The following is an 18,313-nucleotide window of genomic DNA, read 5'->3' as shown; positions in this document are numbered from 1 at the left end:
TCATAACAGGGGAGGCCAGGACGCGGAACATCTAAGCTAGCCAACTTCATACGATAATGGATTGATTACCTACTTCAAGTCCACATCAACGTAGCACCATAAGGATTAAATTCCTGCATTGTCGTATACATACGAAGGAGGTGTAATAAAAAACCTTCATTCCAAGATATTAGAAGAGATGACATGTAAGTCGATGAACGATCCCCGACATTTTAATCTTTGATATAAAACTCTGTAAAGCAAGGGGTAGTAGCGGCAATTACCCCTTTATATGTAGATATATTCTAAATGTAGACTAGGTATATACGATCGTAGATTTACATCTGGCAATCTATCATGTACGACCAACATATGCGACTCCCCGGGTCCAGTGGCTTTTAGATGACCCGACAGACGGTAGAGACGGCAGGGATGTATTGATAGCGTAGGTATTATTCGCGCGAGAAGCTAACCCCTTCATATCACTTAAGCGCGATCAGGCCGTCTCTTTGGGCTAGTTCCCGCGCGCAATCCCTTGCGGAGCTTCAAATTTAAGCGCCGATGTAAGGGGCCCTACCTACTACATATTCACCCGGCAGCAGGGCATCGGGATATTGATGTTAAACAGGATCGGGCTGTATGCACACGATGATCCTTACTATGTACTCGGATAAGTGTCGACGAATGAGGAGGTGTTGAATGTCTTGAGCTTAGAGAGCCACGATATTTATTCGTTAATGTAGCATGAAAAGGTAGCGATCGACTCCGATGATTTATGTTTTATGTTTCGACATCCGCTCCGTTGAGTAACGGTTGATGATCATGCTTGGTAGGTGGGATGCGGGATCCCGATCTCAACGATGGATATCTACCAATTTTGTGAATTTAAACTGGTGAATTTAAAGATATAAGTGTGATCGTTGAAGTTGCGTAGGAGGTACCTAAGGTAGTGGACGTGAGATTACCTAAGGTACTAGGTATGTACTTCGAGATATTCCGGAAAAACTGGATCCCGTGCCGACAATAAGTGGGACTTCGGCGCACCTTAAAAGAGGCAAGGTCGGGCCTGAATGCACCCTGCAGTTAAGGCTCCATTGTATGTAAGCATAAGCGAAAGAAGCGAGAAACGGTGGTTCTTGCATCTGCAATGCAGCCGCTATCACTTTACATACATAGTACATACGCGTTTAGATTCTATTCGTGGCTGTCGTACAATACATTTACACTAGTTAAATCTTACACCAACAAAATAAATGAGCTGATTAAACGCGTTGAGGCAGCGAGGTCGGCAAGCCTTGCCGCATTTGCATCAAGGCTCTCTCTCATCTTCTCGAATTTCTCAGTTTCTGTCCTTGGTATTTTGAAGAACATGGCTGTAATAACTCATGAATCTAGCGGAGCCATGGTCCTAAGTGGTAATTTAACTCGAGTTTCCCGTTCTGTTCGTTCTGTCCGTCATCCCGCGGCCTCGTGCTCATGAGCGTTTATAGAATGTCTTAAACAAGTTCTACGAGGGGCAATGAAGCCTTCATCAGAGCTGAGGACCCCCGGCCGGCCGCTTCTCTGGCCGGCGTTTACCAAACCCGCTGGATCTGCCTGGCATCGTTGCATGGTAGCCTATCATTCTTCATACCCTTGTCTCTTCTAGGATTAGCCCCAACCTCCCCCTGTACGCGGTTGGCCAATCAATCTCGTCAAATCGACTTGGTTTACATTTCGCGCTTCTACCTCTTCCCGCTCTGTTGTTATTGGCTACATGTTCTGTCGCCTGCCCATCCCCGGACATTGTCATTGCTCAGAGGCCTGCGAAGACCTGCCCAAATGGACGCCTTGGCCGGCATATTGGCCGCTCTCGAGCTTTCATCTTAACTTGCCCAGTCCCGTTGGCTAGGATATTGTTGCCCTTCCATTGGATCGTCTATGGCCGTATTTTCTGGCCGAAGAAAACCCAAGTGCTATTATCAGAAACATTCTCCACAAACGGACATAGACAAGCTTCTTAGGCGCACTTCTTTACTTAGCACAAGTGTAAAATTGCCTACGAGCTAAGAGGATGTTTGACATCCGTCATCTCCGCGCAACCGCTTGCCTTGCGGTGGGATGCGGGGTGGGCTGAGGTAGACGGTCATATATGAGATGGAGACCCTCCAGCACGGCGGGCTTTGAGCCTCATACTCTTTACGGATATTGTTATCCACTAGCGGAGCCTGTTACTGCTGAACTTTGGAGAAGATCTTGTCTACAGAATTAGATCGTGGTGCTCGGAGGTTTGCCATGTGTTCTTCACCATTATAGGAACCCCGTCCTCGTAACATCCCTATCCCTCCGCCTGCCCTAGATTTCCTCGACCACGAACCGTCATATCCGCCAAAATGGTCTCTTCAGTCCTGAACCTTGGTGTGCTACTTCTGTTGCTTGGTTTTGTCAACTCTCTTCAAGTTACACCAGGGTCACCGTGCGCTGCAGTGTGCTTAGACCATCAGGATGGCAATACACAAAATCCGGCAGCATCGTCAACGAACTCGTCAGATATCACTTGTCTCGATAGCGATTATGGGTCTTCGTCAACTGGTATCAAATTCAAAAACTGCCTTAGCTGCCTAAAGGACAGCAAGGCCGTTAGTGGCTCTGAGAATGACGTCTCTTGGTTTCTATGTGAGATTACTATCTACCTAAGTTATGTTATTCTGTATATGGCCGTAATGACTGACATGGGTCTTGAAAGACAACTTGCGATATGCCGTCGATGTATGCGTTTTTGGTTCTCCAAATGCCCCAAAGGCCATCTCGTCCCCGTGCGATATTGATTATGGGTGCGCTCCTCTGGCCCAATCGCTCAAATATGGCATATCAAACCCGAACAATGCGTCGGAATTCGGATATTGCACGGCGGGGAATGGCGCTTTCAAGAACGAATCTGTTGAGGCATGCTACCAATGCTTTCAAGCAAGCGATAACCAAGCTTACTTAGCTAACTGTACGATCAATATTCATATTTGATTATTGGGTAAACGAGATCGACTAACTGTTAGTAGTTCTTATTGCTCTGCAAGCTGGCTGCGAACAGACTCCTGCACCGGGCAGCTTAATTGGGCTCTCGGGAACATTGTTCTCTGATACTCCGATCAAAATCACCGCACCGCCTACCGATGACGATGACGATGACACTGACACGTCGAAGGCCGATAACTCGAATCCGACATCAATGACCACTGGTGCTATAGTGGGCATCGCTGTTGGAGGCGCGCTTCTATTTCTAGGTGGGCTAGGACTTTTCGTAGTTCACAATCGTCGCGAAAAGAGGGCCCGGGAGCGTGACGCCATGAGTTCGGACTACGATCCTCGAGGAGGAAGTGGCTCCATCTCAGCACCGAGTAAAGGAGCTTTTGCATCCTATGATAGCAAGCCCCCGGTATCAATGATAAGCGACTACGAGCTTAAGGCCCAAAGGGCATATACAAACAACGCCAAGTACTACGACGTCCTTGAAAAAGAGATGATGGCGCGGCGAGCAAACTATAACTTGGATCCACGACAACTTCCTACTCACCCTGCCTACATTCCCGGAAATACGAGTCGGGGTCCTTCTAGAACAGCTTCCCCAGCGCCTCCTGCAGCTGTGAAATATCACGCACCAGACTCCTACGTCATGCAGCAATATCTAAACGCGGTCGAAGACGTTATTTCGATACATCTCCCACCACCACCACCATCGTCGCACCCCCCATCTCGAACTTCTAACCGGTCGCCCTCCCCAGCCGATTCCGCAACGACGAGGCTCTTGAAAAACCCCCAACCCGTGGCTCAACCCCCTCCTCCTCCCCCAGCTCGCCACAATAAGGTTCCGTCGCTGTCTATGCCCACGGTACCACATATCAGGGTACCAAAGAAGTACTCCCCGCCGGTGATATCGATACAGGGCGCGACGCCAGTCAACACACAAGAGAAGCAATTTGGCGGTGATGCGCAGATATCGAAGCCGTTGACAATCCACGAGCGGCGGTTTCAGGATCGCGGGCTGTACATTACGTCCAACACGGATATCCTTGAGCAGCAAGTCGCACCGCCACCACGACTAGGAGAGGATCTGAACGTAAGGACGGGAAATAGCTCTTTCTACGGTTAAGCCCGTCTCGTGTATGATTTATGTATGCGTGTATACATCTGCATAGATACCCGAGGGACTTTTGGTAATATTAGGGATGGCGTTCTGGATGCTTCGCTTGGGGCGAGGTATTAGGAAAGTGGAATGGCATTGCAATGAATGGGAAACGAACGGGAGACGATGCACATAATTACATGGCGTATACAGAAGCCATCTTACAGTTACTAGACGTAACAAGCGTCCATCGCGTTGGTAATCGGACCTCAGATAGCGTGGAATATCGTACATAGACAAGTCACATATTATAAAATGAATGAAAGGAAACGAAGTCCAATAATGAGACGGCAATTAGAGTATTACTTTGTATTAATTCATTCATTCCCATGGACAAACCACTGCCGGTTTATCTGAATTTGTAGCATCTAACCCAAACGTCGTCCAGGTCCCTGAGTCCGCCACGAGTCTGGCAGAGGGCCAGTCCTTCCTCCACCGGGAATGGGGGCGATCGACTGCCCGTAAATGGTATTCTGGATACTAGGCGTGCTCATGATCCACGAAAGGAACCGCGGCGTGGGAATTAGATTCGGACCATGTCCAAACTCGGGGTATATCCGAGTGAGAAAGTCGTGGAGATGAGCGGCAACTAGGCCGGTCAATCCAATCTTCAAATTCTCCCAGCCGTTTGGGAAAAGAAGCTGTACGACTAGAAGGCAGTAAGGCATAAGCTGCGCGGGAATAGTGATAACGTAGAAGTGTGCGTTCATCCCTCGCTGATCCTGTGTCGCCGTGTAGCACAATGCGATAAGCAGCGCTTGTAGTAACACGAAGCCACCTGTGAAGAGCGCGTTCAAAGGCTAATGCGCTAGTTAGCAAGCTGCTCCTGTCTCGAAGCAATGTCAAGATTGTAGGAACTAGGGCTAAGTATGTAGGGCGCTACAAACCACCCGAGCAAATGTGTCCGAAGACGTTGCTCGAGTCATCCAATTAGACATCCCACCATGCCCACACTCCGGACTGACCCTAAATGAGGTATGCGAATGACGGGCCAGCCACAGTGCAGGGGTGATCTTCCTCATCTCCAGGAACCGTCATAGCTGTAGAGGAAATCCACTATGCGGGCAGATATGTGAGGTATTTAGGGTGTAGGGTAAATAGATAAAAAAAATTTGGTGAAAGAGACAATTCATCTCTTTACAGGTAATGGGTTAGTGGTAAGGAGATATGACCTACCAATATAATGCTAGCGATGAAGAAGAGGTACCATATCATGTCTTCCTTCTTCGAGAACTTTGAGTTGCCCGTCTCGAGCTGGCTCAGATATGTGAAAACGAAGTAGGTATCAAACAATACAGCCATCCCAGGTCCTGTCAAAAGGAAACTTGTTACGATTAGATATAGAGCGGGTGGGAACTGGATGAGCCGCGAATAGTGGAAGACGAAAGGCTCGGCATTTAGTATGCCTGTGTAGACTCCTACAGAACAGAGGAACACCGCCGTCGCGATCGTCCTATTGAGATAATGTTAGTTTGTGGATTTATCAAAGGAGAAGCAAGAATGTGACTTACCTGGCGATCGGAGGCGTGCTCATGTAGACACTAACCATGTCCGCCATGATTGCGGTATTTTAAGGTAATAAGGATTCAGTCAACTGCTTCAGGTGTGAAAATGTTTACGAGATGTTGGTAGGAATAGAGGTGTTTTGCAGTTCCTATTGCAGTTAAGAAATAGAAAGCAGCAAAGACACGTATGCTTTCAACACGACTACAAGAGCCTCAAGGTGGCAATGACGAAGATGGTGGCACGGCACACGGGGAGGCAGACAGCGCTGCCGTTCGCATGGTTGGCCAATTGGAAATCTACCTCGGTCGGAAGAGGAACGACGGGAATAGAAGGTGAAAGAAAGAAGATTTTCTGTTTCGTGTCAAATTTGAGCGAGAAAAAATACTTAGCTCGAAACCTTATGTAAGCTTCAGTCTAGCCTCGAAGCTCCACTTCTACTAGTACGTAGAAGCACGTGATGCGGCTAGTGGCATAGTGTCTCCTATAAGTTATCAGAAGTTGGAAGAGCTAGAAAAGAACCGTCGAGTCTAATTGGCTAGAACAACTCGCTTGCATTTCATCAAGATCTTGTCTTGACCTTCAATCATATTCCGATCAATTTCATTAATAAATTTCTTACTAGTTTTAGCTGATATATCTGGAGACTAGTTTCATAATCTTCATCGTAAACTACCTAAGATGTATATATGTTGTTTCCCATTATAAGTAACTACTGCTTACTGACTAAGGTAAAGTCTATTGCCGATATCACTAATAGTGGCATTCGACCACATATGCAATCACCCATTCTAGTTCTGTAGGTTTCAGATATAGCCGTTCGCAGACCAGGATTTTCTGCTTAGATTTGTACATAGGACGTCAGCTATGCGCAATCAGGTATTTTTAAAGTTAGATAAGTTAACAAGTTCAGGAATAGACTTTCCTCAAAAACGCTGTCGCCTTGCAAGGAAACATTATTTATGTTTATCAAAAAACTCTAGGCTTTCTACGATATAAATATAACAACATATCAACCTTTGAAGCTACCTCTTATCCGATTATTTTATTGGTTTTTATCAAGTAAATTCGCTATAATCAAAATGCGCTTCTCTATCTTAGCTCCCGCCATCGCCGTTTTGGGGCAGGAAGTTCAGCCCTTGGACACCTGGACGCTCTACAATAGCACTATTGTATGCGACCTGAAGAGTTGCCAATATAGCTTCTTCATGCACAAGCACAGATCGGGAGAGACGGTTCAGTGTTACCTCAACATGATAGGGACTCCTAGCCCGAGCACCCTCTTCGTCGACCAGATCTGTCAGTCAGATCCTCTTCACACCCTTACTCTGAGTTGGGCACCCGACCGCTCAGTGATACTGTGCATCGCAGACATCAACGAACGTGCGAACGCATTCTATGGGCTCGAGAGGTGGGAAGTTGCCGATAATAGGATCATCCCGAATAAGACGGAATTCGCATGGCGGGCTGGCGAAGTTCCGCTTCCAAGCACCACCTTCACACGCCCAGTCCCAACATCGCAGGAGTAATAGTTCATAGGCCCCTCGGAATCAATCCCAGCATGCTCCGTTACAATCATATCAACTACCTACAACGGCCAGTCCGTTTCTACAAATCAAATTGATACTTTGCTTGGAAGGCGCTCGGTCGGAACAGTTAAAGCGTTTTGTATTTGGAAAATGGGGTGGAAAAGGGGGAGATCCATTAGCGATATATCTGTAAAATATGTTATAATAGCGAAATAATCTGCATATTAGACTTGTAGACGATACATCAGACACCTACTTGATATTTGCTGTTAAAGTTTCTATTAAGAGTCGTCATGCATGAATTCCCATAGTTATACTTTTTAGATTAAATAGAATGTCCCCTCCTATAGCGGTATGAATAGGAAGGTGCTAGTATAAGGGCCAATTTGTGATATTCAAAAAGCAAATTAGAAGGTGAACTTCGAGGTAGGATTATACCATTGTCAATGTTCTTGAGGTTAATTATGTAATACACGATTGCTTCATGTAGTTAGTCTTTCTTTTCTTCTTGATTTCGTCGTATCTTCTTGTTCGAAACATAACATGGATTATGATAGGCTGATATTACGCTTCAATCCTTTACCGGTGGGGTACCGGATATATGTATATAAACCTGGGTCCCCGAGTATCTGACATGTTTTATTTATTGCTTTTCTATTTGCGCTTATAGTGTCGTGTAACGATTCTATATCTTTTTCTCTAGTCACGCTTCTCTTTGTTATCCCCTAACAAAGGAAACAAGATATCTTCGAATCCTTCTACCCTTGATCAACCTATCCTCTCGAAAAAGGGGTAAAAATGTCGGGTCACGTGTCCGACGTTCGCGGCTCTACGGAGATCACCGTAGAGCCTAACTTACAACTACGGTTCGTGATGGCACCTCACACTGATGTGAGCATTGTTGCTAATGCGAGCTTGATTGCTCCGTTTGAAGAGGCAGAAAAGCGTTCTCAATCCCATAGCGTGAAGAATGACCAGCTATCTTCCGCCACCGATTGTCCGACGACCGATGACGACGGTCGCGTAGCCACTGAAGACGAAGTGCACAATCTCCTCAACGTCATCGATCGAATTCCCACCAGACTTTGAGTGGCCTGCCTCGTCGGTATTCTCGAACGCTTTGTATAGTACTGGGCGACTACCCCTTTGCGTGAGTGATTCGTCTAATATAAAGTATGAGACGTATAATTCGCTAACTATTTTTATAGAGAACTACCTTCAAAATGCACCCGGAGGCGAAGTCCCCGGGGCCCTCGATCTAGGACAGGCATCGGCATCTAATGTTATGAATGCGCTCATGATCGGGTCTTACATTACCCCTATTCCTGCTGCCGTTGTTGCTGATAGTTGGCTTGGTCGCTACAAAACTATGCTCTATGCTGCTATGTATAGTGGAATTCCTATCTTAGTTCCCTGCCTCCATCCCTTCGTGCGGATTATTCCGTAGAAGAATTCAAGTTAACAAGATGCTAGCATTGAATCTATCGGGGCAACAATTCTATTTGCAACTTCACTGCCTGCTGCTATTCACGGGGGAGCTGCTCTCAGTGGCGTAATACCCGCATGTATATTGCTCGCTGTGGGATCCGGAGCATTCAAAACCACTGTGGTTCCGTTTATTGGTGAGTAAAAAAATCCGGATTTTTCGGAACATTGCATTAATCTCTTTCAGCCGACCAATACGAGCAAACCGAGCCTCGAATCCACATCAAGAAGACGGGCGAGAAGGTAGTCACTAGTCGAGAGTTGACTATTACGTATATCTACAATGCGTTTTACTGGTTCGTGGAATATACTTATCCTTTAGACGAAACCGGGGTTTTAACAAGCTATACAGGGCTGTGAATGTAGTGGGTTTCTTTGCCGATTCCACACCATTGCTGGAGAAATATGTTGGTTTTTGGGTCGCTTACTTAATTCCTTGCTGTTGCATGTGGTTAGCCCTGATCCCGATTCTTCTCGGCCGCAATTACTTTAGTCAGTTTCGCTAGCCAGTATATTATAGGGGTTGGCTGGCTGACATCCTTCTAGTTCGGGAATCCCCAACAGGTAACATCATGCCTGATGTGGTGTCCGCCTTGCGCTATGGCATAGCCGGTGGCTTCCAAATGGATTCTGCAAAGCCGGACGTTCAGCTTCAACATGATCGTCAAGTCACCTGGACTGACTCTTTTATCGAAGATATTAAGCGAAGCCTTCTAACCTGCCGAGTGTTGTACGTATAGATCTTTCCTAATATTCTTCTTCGTCATCTAATAGTATGACAGGATCCTTTTCCCCATTCACTGGCTCTGCTATAATCAGACATTCAACAATTTGATCTCTCAGGCTGGGCAAATGGTCACCTACGGCATCCCAAATGACATGATAAAAATCACCGGGGCCATTTCCGGCATAGTCGTCGCGCCTATGATCCAGAAAGGGCTATATCCTTTCCTTACGAAGAAACATATCTCGTTCAGTCCGATTGCACGTATGTCAGTCGGATTCGCCGTTCTGACCCTTTCTATGGTCTACACAACCATAGTTCAAAAGCTTGTTTATCAGACAGGGTCGTGTTATGACACCCCTCTAGCGTGCCCGGCTGCTCTTGGTCGTACCGTACCTAACCAGGTTTCTGTTTTTCTTCAAACCCCTATCTACTTCGGAGGCGCGGTGGCGGAAGTCTTGTGCCTGACCACGGGTACCGAGTATGCCTATAACCATGCCCCTAAGAGGATGAAAACTCTGGTTCAATCCATTTGGCTCGCTATGGCCGGGTTTGGATCGTGCTTAGCCCTTGCGTTTACGCCGCTGACCATGGATCCTCACTTGGTCACGATGTATGCTATATTGTCCGGACTTTTAGGTGGGGCAACCATCCTGCTATAGGTGCTCTTCCGGAACGTAGACAAGGTCAAGAACGAAAGTGAGTGATGGAATCGTTGGAAACATTAGTCGTGGGGTTAATGTGTGGTGAGAAATGGTGTAGAGGAGGATCTGAGAGTGAGATGGGAATTTGTCCATACCCCCTACCCATGCTGGCAGGGGTTTAGCACGGAATAAACTAACAATTGGCAGATTCCTCTAAGAATAGTGACTAAAAGTTATAGAATTCATTTAATCCAAGGGCTGAATCAATTACACGTTAATCCACGCGTGTACACGCACTTGACGATTTTTCGTAAGTGTATTACATTAATACACGAGGGGGTCTCCTCGTGGGTGTATTTAGTTGATCCGGACCTTGACCGTTACCGTGTTATCCTCCTTGTTTTTACCGACAAGTCGGAGCTCGGGAACATGCGGCAGACATTCGCTCGAATAGTTATAAGCGATACTGCTCATATTCTAATGGACCCCGGGAATTTATTTATAAGATAAATAAGTAGACAATATAACACGATTAAAGCCCTCAGACTTGGGGAGATATATGGTGTTAAATTAAAGGGGGGATAACGCCGGGAGCAAGGCAGATAAATAATTAAGGGGTTTAGGGGGATAGTCTTAGGATTAATACCCTTTGATAGTTGTCATACACGGAGTGGGTGTCTAGGGTAGGTAGACCAGGTAATAGTCGGTATTGAACTAGTAATGCTTGGCTTTCTAGCTTCTTACGAGGACGCGCCCGCCTCTTATATAGTAGATAAACCCCTGCGGCTACCCTTAACCCACTATACCCTAACAGATAGTCAAAAGCGAGTATTATATTAAATCATGGACTTATTATGCTTAATAGGTCCAGTATGGAAAGTAGTATGCTAATTTCTAAGACAGGTATTAATATCAAAGAAAATTATTATCGTTTAGCTAAAGCCCCTATCCTTATATTATCTTGTTGATTTTATTATCGTATCTCCTTACCACGGCTTAAGAGAAATACAACGGTCATATATTAAAGGTATTTGAATTAAAAATATAGAAGTATAAGTGTTATAAGATGAGAATACTTAGCAAGAGACTTTAAATAATATATAGTTGTGTTAGAAATACGTTCAAATTGCACGGAATAGAGTAATGCAAATGCGCGTTACTATACAACAGCGCTAAATAAAATGCTATTTTAAGCCAGCGAACCCTTTAAACAAGCTAAAAAGCGAAAGCAGTAACTTAGAAGGCAAAACAATAAAAAAACGACAATAGCTCATCAATCGACAAACGCATCGAATAACCAAGGTAGCAAAGAAAACAAAACAGCTTACCTATCAAACGACGATAGATCGGACGACCAAGGTAGCTCGAAACAATACCACTCAATAGCAACAGCAATTACGAGCCGAAAGATCAAACAAGCACTCTACACGACAAAACTCTACACAACAAACATCAACGCGCACTCGTATTCTTTTATAATAGTCACCGTAACAAAAAGCAAGTTTATATCGAAACACCGCAACAACGTGTATTTAGAGATCGAGAGATTAAGGATATACACGATTGGCATATCCCTTCATGATAGCCACTTTATAATAACCACCGTAAAGCGAAAGGCCAAACCTATATCAAAATACCGTAACGACTACGTTAAGTACATTCGGGGATCGAAAAGGATTAGGGAATGCGGAAAGCCTTATATGTTAAGTATAAGTATGCAAGAAGCACGAAAGACTTTGAAAGGATTAGACTCGGGTAGCCGATTTGACGATCTATACTAAATAGGAATACATACACGTACGGCAAGGGGTATACAAACAAAATACGATGGCAAAGCAAAAGGGCGCTAAGGCAAAGAGGAGCGGCAAAACATGATACACGCGTAATACACGGGATATAAGGGATATACGAGCATAAGGCTTAACAAGCATCGTGGATTAGAAGGCGTGTTGGAAGTGACTCAGGGTATAATCCACGTCACCTAGGCGATTAGGTACAATAAGGTACGATAAGGGCTGTTTGTAATGTATGCTATATAAATAAGGCCTGTAAGGCCACCAAGATTTAAGATAATCAACGCACTTTTCAACCGATTGACCAGTCTACAAGTTGCTTGATATACCTTTGTTTTCTCTTCATGTACATAGGTACCTGGTCATATTATATTATATATAAACCATACAATTATTCAAACTTGTACTTTAATATCTCTCTTAGGCAATTTTCCTCTCTTATAAGGTATTCCATTCTCTGCAATACATTGCTACAAAGCACACTGCTAGTAGCATTGTCTGTACCTTGGGAGGTATATACCTAATGTATGCCCCGCGTTCTGGTTGTCACCGCGTTGCCATGCAGCGCCGCCTTCATAACTACTTCGTTCACAGCCTCCTCTACCCAACTACTGTAGATGTAGGCTTTCTAATAGGTAGGTACCTATCTTGGGTGGGTAGATATTCACCTTCGGGTTACCATAGGAACCTAAGGTACCAACATATTATTCATATGGTTACCTAGGTACTCATTTTCGGTATACTCCAGGTCGTAACGGCGGGGGTCGTAGGTAGTAGCAGGTACTTGTTTGCAATTTAGGCAGTCGTCGTTTCCTTAGGCAGTTGCGAGTTTCTCAAGAGTTGCCCCCACTACCTGAGTACAGTAACGAAGCCATTCAGATCTCTATTAGCTTTTTCGCCGACAAGAGCAAAAGGTCGTCTTCCTTTTCCTTCTACAACCCACGATAAACACCAAACCCTACTCGTCGCAGGAGTATAGTCTCCTATCTTGGATGAACAATACGACATCTACGTTCGAGGAAATACCTATGGGGTCTTGATATTTGATAACCAAGTTCAGTCACTCATGCACAAAGATGTCTGAGGGTAAGTGTTCCTAAACTACCTAATTTCCTTTCTACCGATCACAAACCCTGTATATTGTGTATCATTCCTCATAGACTATATTTAATTTTGGGGATATAAACTGGTTAACGCTTGTTTAATTGTAGCAGTCCCCCCTATTTCGTCGCCGACCAGTGATCCCACTGCTGGTATTCCCGAAAATGAGCTCTCCTAGCAAGAGAAAGCTCGAAAGAAGGGTCGAACACCACTTCCCAGCTTGTCCCCTGAGAGGCTGGCTCGGGTTCACAACAATAACCGAGCTAGAGCAGCAGGGTACAAGACTACCGGCAAGACTACCGACGAGATTACCGACGAAAATACCGACGAGACTTCACACTCTTCACAACAATCCCAGCCCAAAGCTACCAAACGCCGGCATCATCCGCTCATTCCATGCGATATTTGCGGAAAGCTCCTTAAGGGACCTCGCATTGTCAAGTGTCACAAGCTAACGGTTCATATCGGCACGCGTTGCTATTGGGGGAAATGCGCTGAGACCTTCGCCACCACCGAGCTCCTCATCGAACATCTAAAAGATCACCAGGCTAGAGAATCGACAGACGACAACCCTGGCGAGTTAATCTGCCACTGGCCCGGTTGTGGTCATCCTCATTCAGACATCCGCGAATTGTACCGACATATCCGGATTCACAACGGTGATGTCCATCAAAGTAACAACTAGTGGAAGAGTGTTCAAGGCTACTTTTATGATAATAAAGAGTTTCATCACACGCATCTGCATGAATTAATGAACAAATTCGCCGTGACTAAATCAAGGAACTAGGCCAAGGAGAAAGGTGCTATAACCACTCCCTTAGGCGCCTAGTCCGCAATAACGGTCCGTGTAACTTGTGATGTGTATTATTTAGGGTTACTTTCGCCCTTTATTATAGATCGACATGCCAGCTCTGTCCATTAGATGGAAAGGTACCTAATGTATCTAAATATAAGCCTAAATCTAAGATTCCCATCATAACCCTCCCCCTAATCCTAGGCTGCACTTTCGTGAGATCTTAGGTGAAAGGGTTCATCTTTCAACATAGCCATCCGTTTTCTTATTAACTCTGCCGTTGATGTATGGTGTTTTATTTCTGCTAAATCCAATGGAAGCTTACCATCATTGTTCTTCACCAATGCATCTACACCGTTGCTAAGAAGCAATCTCACGCAGGCAAAATGGCCCCTTTGAGCAGCTAGGTGTAGCGGCGTTTGCCCATCACGATCGCAGCTATTCATAGGAACTCTTGCTTCTAGTAGAGCCTGGATAACTCTAAAGGATCCTTCTTCAGCCGCATAGTGTAGAGCTGTCCTTCGCTTCTCGAGGTAGTTTCCTTGTACGTCGAACCCTGCTTTGATGAGTTGTACAGTGGAATCAACTAAACCTGCTCGGATAGATCGTATTACTGCTCCCTTTTCCATTTGTGCTCCATGCCTCAGAAGTAGCTGTGCATTTTCTTTATCTGCTTGGGATATGGCTGTTATGAGGGCCTTGTCAAGCCCTCCTAGGCCTATCCCCTTGTCAAGGAGTAGTTTTATAATATTAGTCCGGCTTCGAACTACAGCATGGAAGAGAAATTTCTCCCCCTGTTCAGTTGGGGCACCATTTTCAATGAGAAAAGTCGCGATATCGATATGATCTAATTTGCAGGCTTCAAGTAGTGCTGGGCGTCCAACTCCTAGCTCTCGTATTAGTTGAGGATTATGATGGACAAGTAACTCCAAGCTGCTTTTATGTCCATTGGAAACGGCCATTATTGCAGCTCTTCCTTCTATTTCGGACCCGCCGTGTTCCTTTTCAAGGAGGATAGAGAGCATACTAGTATCGTCTGCTTTTGCTGCCAAAACCAAAGGCTCTATCTTCTTTCTGGATAGCAATTGCTTCATTGGATTTATGGTGCATGAAAGGATGAATTCCACGATGGCTACATTTCCATTTATGATAGCGTATCCCAAAGCGTTGCTCCAAGCTTTAGCATTGTCGACTAGATCCCCATAATTGGAATATATAAGCCGTTCGATGTCCAGACGGTGAACATCATATAGGTACTGTATAACATCAAACCAACCATTGGCGCAAGCAAGCCATATGGGATGAAATGGTCGAGAAATGATTTTCAAATTTTCCCAGGATAGTTTGTCGTCGGATAACAGGCCAGAATCCGGTCCTTTAGATTGCATTATTTCACACCAAAGAACAAAAGTAGGAGTGATCAGTAGGAAATGAGGATCTATAAGAAACTCCTTTATAAGCCTTGATAATGGCTCTGACTCCCGGAAGTTGGAACTGTGGCGCGCATGGAATACCCAAAAATGTGTTGTATAAATAATAGGCTCCGATTGAAGACCTGAAGTAAGGTCGTCAACGAATTGGGACATAGAACGTTTTCGTGATTCGTATTCTGCACGAGTTCCTTGAGTATTTCTAACTCCTAGATAGCCCGGAGAAGACCTCTTTACCTCATTGTTGATGGTTTCGGTGATGATGCCGGGGGCTTGGAGTAATTGTTTCGTGAGATAGCGAAGGCAAGCAACTGAGATAAAGCCATTGCTCTGGGCGGAAAGAAATGTCTCTATACCAGGCTTTGAAATACCCTCGAAAAACTCTCTCACTGATAAATGAGCGAATTCAAAATCTTTCCCCCGGATAACGATGAGATTCGAACAGACGTCGGTAACCTCGGCCCCGCTGAAAGTACTACTCATTTCGGACGAGAGAGCAGAGGACGCAATAGACGCAAAGGCTTCGATGGAGAGGGAGTCTTTAGCATACATGAGCCACTGGAAGGTAAAATTCGCAAGTGCTGCAGCGTGGTCCCCTGACTCTAAGATACTCTGATAAATTTCCCAATAGGAGCCTTCTAGAGTAGAGGGGAGAACACCAAGACGAGCTTTGATATCTGCTGCCACTTTTAATGGACGAAGGGATTGAATTTGAAGATCTACCCATCGAAACCTAATGAGTTTATTAATATGAAGTTTCGAAATATTAGAGGGACGATAAGACGACCTACATTCCCCGGGCACCCCTAATCAACGTCTCAATAATTTCATCTCGAAGAGAATCAGGTAAGTTATTTCGTAGCAGCCTCGCCGAAGCTAACTGATCCTTGCTATTGCAATGTTAGTTTTCTATCTTTGCACCGTAAGCATATTTCTAGGAAATAACCCTACTTACATGAATGCCGAGATGTCTCCAGCATTATCATCCGCATCGATATACACGTTGGGTGATCCTTCTAAGTGTAGCGCGATATCGTAATTGTCTCGGCTAGAAACAAATATCTTGAGTAGATTGGGCGATTCTTGGAGAAGCTGACCCAACACATCCATTAACTCCTGGCGGTCCTGTAATTCCACCTCGTCTAGGGCATCAATAACTATCGTCGCTGTCGGATAATGTTCCATTAGTGCTAACAACATTCTTGTAGACTCCTCGGCATCCCAATGCTGATCTTCGAATCCTTCGAAACCGGCGATGGCATCTTCGTAATGTTCTACTACGGGTGGAAGAATTGGTTTGTCGGTCCCCTGGCAGGCTAATTGACGTACGAGGCTAGCTAAGATCTTGCTGCATTGAGCTCGAAAAGGCTCGGCTGGGTTTCGCATACAGTAGAAGTATGCAAGATTATCGCAGGTTGCTAGTTCATCAATCACAATAGATGCCAATTTGGTCTTTCCACAGCCTGGTATCCCGCTGCAAAGAATATGTTATTAGTAACTCTAATATCTAACGGATTCTTTGGAGCTCCTGCAACCGAGTTGAGAGGTCAAAAGGGGATGAGACAACGTTTACTAGATATAACCCATGAAAACAAGAGATGGAGTTGAATAATAAATCATCAAAAACTTACTGTAGCCATAGAACCGAAGACGCACTTTCTTCACGCCAGATTTTGTATTCTTTTTTCTTGAATAACCACTGTCCAGAATCCTTTAAGCGACCTCGTCTAACTGTTTTATGATGTGCTCCGTATGGGATGGTGGAAATAGCTTTTAGAACCCGTGCTCTTGTATCTCGCTCAAGGTTATCGTTGATTATTTGAACGTGGTAATCAATCCTCTTGACTGGCTCTTCAAGTTTTCGTAGCTCGGTGGAAAAGGACCTGAAGTCACTGTTTTGAGCTATCTGCGCCGCTGTCACATCCTTAAGGCCTTCAAGAATGGCCTGTGATTTCTCGGACTCGGCAAGCTCAAGGAGATCCCAAAGCTCCCTTTTTGCGGCTGTAATAGTGGAATGTTTTGCTTCAAGATCGGCCTTAGAAACTACCACGCTCTTTACGAACCGAATCACCCAGTTTTTTCCGTAATAGTGAATTATTGAGGAGAGATATTTTAGAATAGAGATATAAAGCGATACAACGGACTTAGAGAGCTGCTCAAAAACATTCATCCTAGAGTGATTTCGATTAGCCTACGACAATACTAAGAGATAAACTCGATGCTAAGATTCTTAGATGTTATAGAATCACATCGTGCGTACCTGGAATGCTCCGGCTGTAGAAAGTGACGTTCAATGATACTGCAGCTAGCAATTACATTTGTTACACTTTCGATAGACTGCAACACATATCCGAATGCTTCCACGTCATTCACGGTGGCTTTCATAATCAACCTCACAGCTGCCCATGGGAGTGCAGCACTGACGGGATCATATTGGATAGCGATATCACCAAACATCTACGAAATACTTCAGCGTTAAAACCCTTCCGCATAATTATAGGTATAAAAAAATACGATATAACATCATGTATGTAGAATCTTACCAAAAACTTGTCGACCCATACAGCAATCTTCTCAAGCACATCACGTAGGATGATCGTACGCCCTTTGAGAGTAACTTTCCATCTTTTCTTAATGCACTCGTCTTTCTTTTCGTTCGTTGCTTTAAGGACATCGGTTAGAGTTGTTAAGGGGTCTTGTTTGGATAAATCATATAATTCAAGGTAATCTTCCTGTTTCCTCAGCTGTTCGATAGCTAGAGTCCACGTATGGTGATGGAGCTTGGGTTTGCTATCTTTTTCAGCCAGGGTTTCAATAGTTTTGCTGGCGTCGGTCATTCTAGTGTGATGAATAATCGCGGGTTTCTTTTAGAAGTTATTAAGAGTTAAACTGAGAATTACCATTTTCCCCACGGTGGCGTCGTATGCATTATAGTTATTCTGGTTAATTGCTTTTACATAGAGATGTAACGTGTAAGCTCTTATACACGTGACCATAATACTTTTGTATTACAAGTAGCAGGCTGACTGGCGAATGATACTGAAGATGTGAATTAAATGGGATAGCTTCCGGTAATAACGCTACGTGAGGACTTTTATGGGACGAAGTTTATAGGACCTCACATTAAACGCTTGAAGTATCCGTCTACATATGTATTAACTATTAACTTTAAG

At 44.7% G+C, this 18,313-nt stretch overlaps 6 protein-coding genes across 6 annotated transcripts; 4 read left to right on the top strand and 2 right to left on the bottom strand.

Annotated features, from left to right (window-relative positions):
* Positions 1-1,905: 1,905 nt before the first annotated feature.
* On the top strand, positions 1,906-4,390 carry F5Y00DRAFT_192849 (uncharacterized protein). Its single transcript, XM_048005201.1, has 3 exons — positions 1,906-2,634; positions 2,705-2,956; positions 3,015-4,390. The coding sequence occupies exons 1-3, from the start codon at positions 2,352-2,354 to the stop codon at positions 4,103-4,105; spliced, it is 1,626 nt and encodes a 541-aa protein (XP_047868225.1). The 5' UTR covers positions 1,906-2,351; the 3' UTR covers positions 4,106-4,390.
* F5Y00DRAFT_273739 (Der1-like family-domain-containing protein) lies at positions 4,115-5,696 on the bottom strand (the record flags this gene model as incomplete). The annotated part of the gene is made up of 3 exons (XM_048013228.1): positions 4,115-4,938; positions 5,315-5,591; positions 5,650-5,696. The coding sequence occupies 3 exons, from the start codon at positions 5,694-5,696 to the stop codon at positions 4,507-4,509; spliced, it is 756 nt and encodes a 251-aa protein (XP_047868224.1). The 3' UTR covers positions 4,115-4,506.
* A 1,027-nt stretch (positions 5,697-6,723) lies between these two features.
* Positions 6,724-7,316, top strand: F5Y00DRAFT_273737 (uncharacterized protein; the record flags this gene model as incomplete). Its single annotated transcript, XM_048013227.1, has 1 exon — positions 6,724-7,316. One exon carries the CDS (start codon positions 6,724-6,726, stop codon positions 7,168-7,170), a length of 447 nt encoding a protein of 148 aa, XP_047868223.1. The 3' UTR covers positions 7,171-7,316.
* A 652-nt stretch (positions 7,317-7,968) lies between these two features.
* F5Y00DRAFT_273735 (POT family-domain-containing protein) lies at positions 7,969-10,295 on the top strand (the record flags this gene model as incomplete). The annotated part of the gene is made up of 8 exons (XM_048013226.1): positions 7,969-8,229; positions 8,299-8,320; positions 8,379-8,556; positions 8,644-8,792; positions 8,843-8,951; positions 9,008-9,147; positions 9,202-9,385; positions 9,438-10,295. 8 exons carry the CDS (start codon positions 7,969-7,971, stop codon positions 10,039-10,041), a joined length of 1,647 nt encoding a protein of 548 aa, XP_047868222.1. The 3' UTR covers positions 10,042-10,295.
* Positions 10,296-12,892: 2,597 nt separating this feature from the next.
* On the top strand, positions 12,893-13,602 carry F5Y00DRAFT_258699 (uncharacterized protein; the record flags this gene model as incomplete). The annotated part of the gene is made up of 2 exons (XM_048010752.1): positions 12,893-12,902; positions 13,100-13,602. 2 exons carry the CDS (start codon positions 12,893-12,895, stop codon positions 13,600-13,602), a joined length of 513 nt encoding a protein of 170 aa, XP_047868221.1.
* A 223-nt stretch (positions 13,603-13,825) lies between these two features.
* On the bottom strand, positions 13,826-17,989 carry F5Y00DRAFT_273733 (putative ankyrin repeat-containing protein). Its single transcript, XM_048013225.1, has 6 exons — positions 17,684-17,989; positions 17,401-17,597; positions 16,772-17,311; positions 16,096-16,614; positions 15,932-16,030; positions 13,826-15,873 (listed from the first exon to the last, which is right to left on the bottom strand). Exons 1-6 carry the CDS (start codon positions 17,975-17,977, stop codon positions 13,911-13,913), a joined length of 3,612 nt encoding a protein of 1,203 aa, XP_047868220.1. The 5' UTR covers positions 17,978-17,989; the 3' UTR covers positions 13,826-13,910.
* Positions 17,990-18,313: the final 324 nt, after the last annotated feature.

This window comes from Daldinia vernicosa (genome assembly GCF_022497035.1).
Source record: "Daldinia vernicosa strain CBS 139.73 unplaced genomic scaffold F5Y00scaffold_7, whole genome shotgun sequence".
Taxonomy (NCBI): Eukaryota; Fungi; Ascomycota; class Sordariomycetes; order Xylariales; family Hypoxylaceae; genus Daldinia; species Daldinia vernicosa.
The sequence above is the reverse complement of the archived record's forward strand: the minus strand, read 5'-3'. Positions and strand labels throughout refer to the sequence as shown.

Coding starts and splice junctions, on each gene's coding strand:
- F5Y00DRAFT_273733 (XM_048013225.1), bottom strand. CDS start 17,977: ATGACCGACGCCAGCAAAACTATTGAAACCCTGGCTGAAAAAGATAGC. Junction 17,598..17,683: donor TATGGGTCGACAAGTTTTTG/GTAAGATTCTAC, acceptor AGTATTTCGTAG/ATGTTTGGTGATATCGCTAT. Junction 17,312..17,400: donor CTACAGCCGGAGCATTCCAG/GTACGCACGATG, acceptor AAATCACTCTAG/GATGAATGTTTTTGAGCAGC.
- F5Y00DRAFT_192849 (XM_048005201.1), top strand. CDS start 2,352: ATGGTCTCTTCAGTCCTGAACCTTGGTGTGCTACTTCTGTTGCTTGGT. Junction 2,635..2,704: donor TGACGTCTCTTGGTTTCTAT/GTGAGATTACTA, acceptor GGGTCTTGAAAG/ACAACTTGCGATATGCCGTC. Junction 2,957..3,014: donor CCAAGCTTACTTAGCTAACT/GTACGATCAATA, acceptor AACTGTTAGTAG/TTCTTATTGCTCTGCAAGCT.